Source organism: Bradysia coprophila (genome assembly GCF_014529535.1).
Source record: "Bradysia coprophila strain Holo2 chromosome X unlocalized genomic scaffold, BU_Bcop_v1 contig_20, whole genome shotgun sequence".
NCBI classification, from domain to species: Eukaryota; Metazoa; Arthropoda; class Insecta; order Diptera; family Sciaridae; genus Bradysia; species Bradysia coprophila.
In genome coordinates this window covers 1,644,151-1,654,853 of record NW_023503307.1, presented here as the reverse complement: position 1 = coordinate 1,654,853, position 10,703 = coordinate 1,644,151, and the positions used below count along the sequence as shown (strand labels likewise).

Sequence of the window (10,703 nt, the reverse complement as noted above, 5' to 3'; positions counted from 1 at the left end):
TTTGACAGTCCCGGTGAAATCGTTTAAAGTATGCCAACAAAGCATCGGTGCGCCAGTGATGACAGTGTTTTGATTTTGATGTATTTGAAAAACGAAACCGTTTTGATGGCGCTATTTTCTTCGAAATTTATTAGAATTTATTAGATGAGATCAGAAATAATACAGGAAAAAATCATTTCTCTATTTTCTGTGACTATAATAGTAAAGCTCCAGTTTTGTAAAAGGAAATATCTACCACTAGCAGTATAATTGTTATTTATATGGAGGAAAATTCAAATTTTACTCCTGAACTTTGTGTTGTTTGGCTTCCCCCTCGGAATTTCACACAAGAAGTGTGTACCATTATTCGTCCCCCTATTCGGCTACAGAGGAACAGTTACTAGTTTGCCGACTAGATTAAGGTTAGCTCGCATAGTATGCCTTTTTATGTAGATGGAAGCACGGGTTTCCAGAGGGTATAATGTACAAAAATGCGTGTGTGCCAACTTGTAAAAATAAAAATTCAAAACCCAATGCTGACCGGTAGCAAACTCCCTTGACGAACGAACAATGCGAGAACAAATCCTTACTCTATTAGCCTAGTTTTTACAAATTATATAAACACTGAAGGTACTGCAGATCAGCAAAAACATGCGGATCCCTACTTTCGGGTGAATATAATTTTCATAACGTTGGACACAAGTAAAATCGAGTAAAATTTACTTTATTGCTTGCCCCATGCGAAAATTGATTCTTACATATCAATTTGGCCCCTGCGAAAATGGTCGATTACATGAGGGATATTTGCGTGACACTTTCGTCAGGAAATCTCTATTTTCGCGGGGTGCTCGAGTCATTCATGTAAAATCAGTTTTCGTGGGGTGCAGCCATATGAAGGTGAATGCGTCATCTGAAATATTTTATGCTCTCTAACATGAAAACGGGAATAATTATTGATGTTTTGTGTTTTTGGACAATTATTTTGCAGTGGCGAGAGTTCAGTGTGGCAAAAGAATTTCAATTCTTAAAAAGAAAAATCACAAAACTGAAAGCGTCAGCCATATTTGTTCTAGCAATAATTTCAATGTTTGTTATGAACACACATGGCGAGCACTTTTAGTTGCGTATTTTTCACTTCAATTCGAAAACACTTCACACATTGATTAATTTTAGATACAATTCATTTCACTTCACTGCAAAATTTTTCGTCTAAATAACAAAAACAACAAAATCATTGCTTAGAATGTATTATCATGGAACGGAATAACAATTCAATGACAATATGGCACCTGCCACTTCGATCACTTTCGGTACGGTTGGTACTGCTGTACCAATACCAATATTTTCGGGATATTTTTATGAAGAAGTATGAGCCGATTTCGGCTGTGTACTGGTTTTATAGTGCCGAAAAAATTTCTATTTGTTTTGTTGATTTTGTCTACGGAGATAGTTGTATTTAAATCAGCTTTTGTTGCTATTTATAGAAATTGATATGTAAGAATCAATTTTCGCATGGGCAAGCAATAAAATAGAATACAGTGCACCCTGCTGCAATGATTCATTACATGGTGGAACAATTTTGAAACTCGCAACTCACGCGTGTATGTTTAAGCGCCTCGATTTGAAAACTGTTATTTTGACGCGGGTAGTTACATACCTCGCCTTCGGCTCGGATATGCAAACTCTACCCTTGTCAAAATAACAGTTTTCAAACCTTGGCGCTTAAACACACACTTGTGAGTTGCTCGTATCTCAAAAATGTTCACCCATGTAATGAATCATTTTCGCAGGGTGCACTGTAACCTACTATTGTAAGGTTGCATCTCAATACTCGACACAGAAAATTTTGTACTGAACAATGCAATTCTTACAACATCATTAAGCCAAACATCACAGATGCAGCTAGAGATGAGCGGTAGGCATGCCTAGATGCAACATTATAGATCTTTTATTCACCCGAAAGTCGGAATCCGTATTTCTTGCTATTCCCTGAGTGTCTGCGGTAGTGTTTATACTAGGGTGGGTCGATTTTCCCAATTTTAAAATCCACAACCAGTAGGGTGTGTGGCTTGAAGAGACGAATCGATCTGCATCATTAGTTTTTGATGTCCGATTACTTTTGAATATCCCATGACAACTTTTACGAGTTCAGCGCCTTACTTAGTTTTGAGATTTTTGTAATTTTTTTTTTTCGTTGGATTCTCTTCAAATAAGTAAGTTGAAGACTCGTAATGATAAAAGAAACTAAGCGAAGCTTTTTGAAAAAAAATGTGCGAAATTTGCACACTTGTTCCACAATTTTCACATAAAAGTTCATAATTTTCACACAAAAAATCCATTTCGGTTCATAGTCTCGGTTTTTGTTGCTATCTTGCAAAGAAAAAATAAATTAAATAACAGAAATCAACAAATAGTGTGAGTGAGGAGAGTGAGTGGTCCCACTTGATCACATCGTTTATCGAAACTCCTGTCGCGTAGCAAATATTGGTCCGATTGAAAAACTAATTGCTGTTCCGGAGTTCTGAGGTCATGTGCTCCGAAGAAAATTTGATAATTTTTCTCTTGATATTACTAACATTGGATCTATTGTAACGACATTATAGCGAAGCATTTTCCTATTGACAAGGTAAAAGAATAGTAGACGATAAACAATGACTGCCGCAGTACCGTTCCAGATGATGTTCCGCCTGTAGAGCCCCCAGAAAGACGGAAAAAATCAGCATTTTGGCACCAACTTTTTTTCCAAGACTTCTGTAGGCTTGCAGCACAACTGGGTTCATTTATATGTGGAGCGATAGTGGGTGAGGCCAGCTACAACACCACATACTCAGTTCCGTGGAACACCGAGGAAGGCGGACTACGAACATCTGCTTATTTTAGACATAACTCTCGTGGATCTACTCGCACCAAGCAGTGCGTATACTCTGCCTGTAGGTCTTTCCAAGGCCGATATTCGTACAACATTACGAAATTTAAAATAATCTTTTCTTGAGTTATTGCCGAAAAACTGTTTTCGGTACCCTCTGACATGTCTTTACTTTTGAACGCTTTTCACAGAAAATATTTTTCTTCCTGAAGTACCAAAACCGTCACATTCACTCACCAAATTTAGTACCGAAAGAGCAACATTCTCCGACACTTTTTTCTCTCAATTTTCATTCCCGCTTATGTCATTTTCGATCCTATCTTTTTTCTTTCCCAGATGTGTCATGTACTATAACAAATGAAAATGCTACACATGTGATATTAAATGCGATCTCGCATCAGATTTTGTGATATCGCATGCGATCTCGCATTATATTTTGTTATATCGAATGCCATCTCGCATGTGATATTGTGATATCGCATGAGATTTTGTGATATCGCATACGATCTCGCATGTGGTATAGAGATCGCAGCTGAATATGGCGTGCAAATCTGTTGTTATGTTTTGTTCGGAATGTGACTTTGGTACTCCAGGAAGAAAAATAGTATACATACCACGGATCGAAAAGGTGTGTTTTAGACCACGGTGGTGAAAACGTCCTTGGTCTCCGCTCCGCTTCGCGTCGCTCCATCCCTGGACGTTTTCACCACCTGGGTCTAAAACACACCTTTTCGATCCTTGGTATGTAACATACTATTTATTTTATTTTTCAAAAAAAGGAAAGATTGCTAGTATTGAATGACGAGTCCAACGAGGTATCACTCATTGAAATCGGAGACCGCTTGTTCCCAAAGTTAATTAAATCACCTAAAATTTTTGGCGGTAAGACTTCTAACTATAAAAAATTCCAATGACTGACTTTTATTTTCGTCTGCTAACAAATCATCATACGCCTGGCCTATAGGCAGGGACTATTTTTGAGAAATCGGATTTCTCAAAACTATCAACTTTCTTAGAAAACAAGCTTGAGCATGTTTTGACCCCTCAGCGTCGCTACTTTCCATTTCTACCATTATAACTACTCTTACTCACTAAGAGTAACCAAATGTGACGATTGTGCATTGTTAACAATGTAATACAGAACAATCAGAATGTTAAGTTTAATTGTCGGAAGTAATAGAATGAAAGATAAAAAACATTAAATCGATAGTACTATTTGTTGATTTTTGTTATTTACTTTACTTTTTCTTTGCAAGATAGCAACAAAAACCGAGACTATGAACCGATATGGATTTTTTGTGTGAAAATTATGAACTTTTATGTGAAAATTGTGGAACAAGTGCGCAAATTTCGCACTTTTTTTTTCAAAAAGCTTCGCTTAGTTTCTTTTATCATTACGAGTCTTCAACTTACTTATTCGAAGAGAATCCAACGAAAAAAAAAATTATAAAAATCTCAAAACTAAGTAAGGCGCTGAACTCGTAAAAGTTGTCATGGGATATTCAAAAGTAATCGGACATCAAAAACTAATGATGCAGATCGATTCGTCTCTTCAAGCCACACACCCTACTGGTTGTGGATTTTAAAATTGGGAAAATCGACCCACCCTAGTTTATACACTGAGTTTTTCCCCTATTTTTAATAACTGTTGGTGAATTTGAGGCCCAACAAGACACTTTATGTCTAAAAAGAACTCTTAATTACCTTTCTAACGACACAACGCAGCTTTCATGGATCTGGAAAAAACTCCATAAGTGCATATTTTCGCCTTTTGAGCATCTTCCGGCCACACAAGCATCGAGGAATTCTGTTGATTGTAATTTTGGCCTCTAGGGACCACATAAAAAAAAGTCTGCTAAAAATGTGTCCGATTTCGGTAGAATCTATCCCAATGACAGGATGTCATTTGTGAAAGAATCCTCACGTACGTAAAAACATAATCAAACTTATAACTTCATGAATTTTATTGTCTGTTCGATGTTCCTTAACTAGTTACTGGTTACTAGATTTTTTAACACCAAAACCAATGGGTGGGTATCCATCCTCTTCATTGTGAAGTCTCAGACATTTTTGAACAATTTACAACAATGTTATTTTCGTTGTTATTTTGATTTCTGAAGCAAGGTCTTCGTCTATTATTTGAACCGAGCATATCATTAATCACTTGCCGCCTCTTATGGCCACGATTCAAGATAGTTAAGTAATCCATATCATCACATAGATGCGCGTCCGCCTAAAACAGTGAATTTGAGGTAAATTAATCAAAATAGTAAGCGAATACAACATAATTACTTCTATCGACGAACTGTCTCTTAAACTCTCAAAGTCAAGTCCACTGCTTTCCTCCAGAATGCCAATATTTCTTTTGATGACAGTCACTCTGTCGTCATTGTTCGTTTCTATTGGAATTAATCGTGACCGTAGTTCCTCAACGTCTTCGTTTATTTTGCTAAAGCTCTCAGCGATAGCTTTACGCTTCTGTTCATTGTAAGCGATACGATCTTTTTCTGGCTGGGACCATAACGCTAACAGTTCCGGATCGATAAATTTCTTAGCAAGAACAGCATTCATCATGCGCTTCATATTCATTTCGTCCCATTTACGCGACAATTTCTCGGCAAAATCGTAATGAGCTTTGCTTTTGCCTTTAAGTTTTTCTCTGGAATGAAAGATCATCAATCGGTGAAACTATAACTCAATCCAAAATGATCTACTTTTTCAATTCTTCTTCTTCTTTCCTAATCCGCTCATCTTCCTGATCTCTCAATTGTTTATCTAAGCGTTCTAGTTCCTGTTTTGCTTGTTCGAAAGTTATACGCTTAGCTTCTCTGACATCAGCATTTGCATTGTAGTAAACATCCTGCCATTTGTTCAGTGAATCCTTACGTTGAACTTTGTGTTCGATGAACATTTTCAGTATCTAAATAAAAAATTAAAAAAATTTGTAGATCAGAATTGAATGAATTTCGCATGAATTGTAATGTTTTAGAAGCAGCATCTGCTATCGACAACAACGACAAACATAAACGACGGCATATGTAAAAGTGGTCAAATATAATTTTAAAAAAATGTTGAAAAAAGTGAAGTAAAAGACGTTGTATCTACTAGGCGATAATTTGAACATTAGAAGTAATAGATTCAATGGTTAAGCCGCAACAAGATTCCTGTCTCTGAAACGTTGACTGGTCGGATTGAATCCTGACAAAGTACACCAGGCAGGAGGAATAAATTTGACGAAAGACATTTAAGTTGACCTCCTTGGAGATTAAATTTTGAATTACATTTACTGCCGCAGCAACGATATGTTTAAAATAAAAGAAAGATTGAGCGGTTCGACCACAAATCATACCAAATTAAATCTAATGAGTGCGTCTCTCAGTCTCTCATAGAGCGATTTAGTTAACTTTTCATGACCAGAATTTGTGTATTCAGAATCTCACATAACAGCGATCGATTGTTGAATTTACCTCGGTTTCATTTTCTTTTGGAGCCGTCAATGTGTCTGGTATTTGAAAAATTCTCACGTTGCTATTGAAATCGCCGATAGCTACTGCTGATTTTGGTAAGGACAGCTTATGTTGCGATATCAATGTTAGAATATTTCCACCGATACTCTCCACTAAACATGGTCCATCGGTTCGACCTAATTGAGCATGGGCAACTCTAAATAAAGTGTGTCGTTCATACAATATCAATCTTACTCAATATATCCCAAGCTTCGAAATTTCCATCAATTGTTGTCACGAAGAACACAGACGGCTTATCGTTGCTCCATTTAGCATCGGTCAACTGTACGTTCCAATATCTCCAAAATATTGGCGCTTGAATATGTTCCTCGTCCCACAAGGCCAAAACTCGTCGACCGAATGTCAGGAACAAGTTATACAGAAAACGATTTCTCGATATATTGTATATGCGGCCATCATGAACGCTCGCGAATAATTCAGGCTGTGTCGATTGACCGTGTCGGGAAATTTAATGTGATGGCTTGTTCTCCGTTATGTTTGATGAAGCTTACGTTTTCAATTTTTCCTCGAGGCATTTTACTATCAGGAACCGGATCGATTACATCCAATGGAAGTAAGGCCAAGTCTCCAATCGCAGTCGAAACGATAAGACGATTTTTAGAATCTTCCCGGTGTTGCTGTTCGACGCTATGTGATACTCTGGTTGTAATCTTACGATTTTTCGGATTTGTATCGGGTTTGTACCTACAAACATAACGTGTGCATCAACCAACATTAGTGAACTTGAGAATAAAAGCAAACCAACTTGAAAATGCCATCGTCAAACAAAATATTCGTGATGGGACGACCGAATACTATTGTGAATACCGGACCACAATTGGCACTGTATTTCTCCCTCAAAATAGCGACCCCTTTCTTCTTATCGTCTGACGAAAAGTCTAAATCCCAAAACGAGATGCATCCATCCAGCGAAGTTGTGAGAAAATTTCGATATTCTTTGTCATCATTTGGATCCACATTTTCCCGTACAGCACCCGTCGAGTCAACATAATGCTTCCGGCCATACCATTTGATGGCCGTTATGGGTGCTGTATGCGATACCGTTAGCGATGATAGTCCGACTGGTTGAACAATTCGAAATTGATTATTTTCTTCCCAATCCAGAAATGAACGTAAACCCTTCTTCTTTACATCTACGTTCAGTCGAGCGGTCACTTCTTTCTCGACATCGGCCAAACGATTCGTCATGTTCCATAGTATTAACTGACCGTTGACCAGTCCACCGACTATTAAATCTTCGTCGTATGGACAATATGAGAGGTACGAAACCTCTTGTGGAGTACTAGAGGGCAACAGAAAGGATCTTTTGTAGAAATGTAAGGGTAGAGAGAAAGAGTAATTTGCACTAGGAGGTATGAAAACGGATCGTTAATTTCTTCTTTGTAGTTCTATCTCATGAAAGGAAGAGTCTGAAAGTTTTGGTTTTATCGTCCTTGCCTTCAAGATGAAGCGCGAAAAATCAATTGAATTTTTGAAGTAATATTGACGAGTAGAAAACCACTTATAGGGTAGACCAATCTCCAGACCCGGACTATGTACCGATAGTCGGACACCTATTGTTCTTTCATTCATAAAAAAGTTTATCCGACTACTGGTACGTGTCGAGAGACTGGCGCGCCGACCCTACTGAGTGTATCGCAAATACAGGTGAGCTTAAGAAATAAACCAAAAAATGATTACCTGAGCTGCATTTGAGGCTGGAAAATGTCATCGAAGGTCCACAAAAGGACAGTGCTTGGTTGCAGAACCGTTTCTTTAACGCTGTCCGTCTTATCCGAATCTAACAAAAGGAATTGGTTAAATGAAATTTTCATGACTTAGCACAGGTGTACCGACTATCAATTAGTGTACTCAATGTACTCGATGTGTAGGCTGCTACAAATATTGACGAGTATTTCGGATTCCAAGAAATTGATGACACATAGCGGCCAATGCTTTGAGACAGGTTGATAAAACAAAACGCTTCTTTGAGATGCGGAGTTTTGTACTTTGTCAACTGCTTTTTAGCGACGTACGGATAATCATTTCTGTGCGAATTTCATTGAATAAATTTGATGTAACGCACCGGTGTATTCGATTTGAGTGTCGTGTCAAGGCAAAACACCGCATTAACTGTGTGCTTTGAAGAAATTTCGAAAGCTCTGAGCAATACAAAAGAAGCTTAAAGCTCTCGAGGATCCTTAAAAGTAAAAACACAAATGCGATGCAGTGTTTTGGCTTAACGCGGCAGTTGGTTGACCAACCTGTACATATCAACCTCATTGAATTCTAGAGTCTCTAAAAGTTCCTTCGCTTGAAAAGACGGTTTAATTGGTTCTGGCGGAGCAGCTCCCTTGATTTTCAATTTTCCAGCTTCTTCTTTAGCCTCAGCCTCAGCCAATTCCTTCTCTAACATAAATAATCAGAAAAATAAATGAACAACGGCGGTGTGCCACTAAAATACCATTTCTCTCAATCTGATACAAATACTGGGACCATTCATCTGACGGAAATGTTGGATCCGTTTGTTGTTCTCTTGTCACTCGTTTAGCTGACGATTGAATGGGAATGTCAATTCTTTTCCGTTCTAAGTTCTCAAAAGTGCCTTTCTTAAGAACCAAATCAATGTATCCGTCTCTTGCATCGGCAACCAAACGTTGCGTGAACGGAGTGTGAGTGTCATTGACTTTGTAAATGCACTGGATGTCGACATCGACCGATTTCTTATTCTCTCTATCAACCAAAAAATCAACTTCCTTTTCACTACCCAGCGACCTCCACGGCCGAGGTCGTTTGTAAATAGAACGATGCGATTTCTTTCGCTCGCATGCCTCCAGTTTTTCGATTATTTCACTAGCCTCACGAGCGACTGAGTCGTTTTGAAAAAACAGAAATTTATCTTGGTTTCCCGATACGGTGGGCACGGGAACATATCCTACTAGGACCACATCCATTTCTGATCGGTTGAGCACGTCCCGAAGCTTTTCGATTTCCAATGATTCATCTGTTAGACTGTCCAAGATTATGGTTCGCTTTATTTGTTTAAATGGATGTTCCGCAGTTATGTTTACACCGACTTCAAGACCAACTTCCTTTTGGATCTCTTGACTATTTTGTTGTTGATACCAATGGACATTCATTAAATTAATCAACAAAAGTGAGCATATGGTGAAGAGAACTATAACAAACCTTAAAGTCACTTTATGACTCCCCCTAAACTCCAACAATTTCTGCCGAGCTTCGTCTTCATCAAAATCTTTAAGTAACAAGGCATCTTCCTCGTCAGAATAGTCACTTTCATTAGTCGGTTCAGCAAATGTTTGTGAAGAGACATCGTTCGAGTTACTTGAACTGATCCTTCTGCAATTTCAACAGAAACGACAAAGTTTTACATTGAATGCATTTGAGTAAATAGAACATAGATCGGTTATTAACTTGTCAGAGGCCGAGTGGACTGATTGGCGAGATATTGATGATTTTGGGCTGTTCATCTTATAAAAACACATACAACGACCTTACAATTATACTAGACATGTCACAGTGTACAAGACTACTTGATTCAAGGTAATAAATATTATCTATCGATTAAACACAATATTACACTAAGAATGTGGATTGAAGTTATGGTAACGAAAATATGTGAACGTGGTTACACCTCAAACAATGTGTATAGCGTCAGATAAATTTCATTTGAATTAATTAATTAAAAGGAAATCGGGCGAGTAAATAATCTATGTCTGCATTTCAATTCCGTATAAAGCTGTAAGCAGTTTACTTGAAATTTTATGCTGAAGCGAGACAGTTGAGTATGTTCAATGAAGCTTTATCAGTCATTCAACATGATTAGCGACAAAAAAAATACTAGGGGACCGGTAAAAATAGTTAGTTAATTGTTCATAAAATTCATGTATCTCTAAATCTATCGTATCGGTTAGAATTTATTTTGATATTAATCTCATATGAAAATTCCTCCAAGACATTGCAACAAATAGGACGACACATGAAGCACACCCAACACATAGCCAATTAGTTTTCTTTTTACAGCCACTCTCTAAGTATCAATTCAGCTGAGATATTTCATTTTCACTAAAATCCAATATAGCAACTGTCGGCCATTTTGTTAGAAAACCAATAACATGAATACCGATTTACAGTCCTCATTAATTTTCATTTCATTAACAAAAGTGAGCGAAACCGATTAAGGTTTACTGGGAAATAGCGACCAGAAACTTTAATTAAAATTGCACCTGTAGCCTCACCATCGCTCAGTTCGTGACCCCAACATCCGATTCTTTGAACTAAATAGCCTCAACACAAACACCCGGAACCACCTGGAACCACTTACAAAAATC

At 37.7% G+C, this 10,703-nt stretch overlaps 1 protein-coding gene across 1 annotated transcript; it reads right to left on the bottom strand.

Annotated features, from left to right (window-relative positions):
• Nucleotides 1-4,802: 4,802 nt before the first annotated feature.
• LOC119068831 (dynein intermediate chain 3, axonemal) lies at nucleotides 4,803-9,898 on the bottom strand. The gene is made up of 13 exons (XM_037172601.1): nucleotides 9,787-9,898; nucleotides 9,541-9,711; nucleotides 8,816-9,459; nucleotides 8,616-8,760; nucleotides 8,209-8,399; nucleotides 8,053-8,152; nucleotides 7,118-7,654; nucleotides 6,864-7,056; nucleotides 6,547-6,793; nucleotides 6,313-6,488; nucleotides 5,560-5,765; nucleotides 5,138-5,504; nucleotides 4,803-5,078 (listed from the first exon to the last, which is right to left on the bottom strand). The coding sequence occupies exons 1-13, from the start codon at nucleotides 9,855-9,857 to the stop codon at nucleotides 4,893-4,895; spliced, it is 3,234 nt and encodes a 1,077-aa protein (XP_037028496.1). The 5' UTR covers nucleotides 9,858-9,898; the 3' UTR covers nucleotides 4,803-4,892.
• Nucleotides 9,899-10,703: the final 805 nt, after the last annotated feature.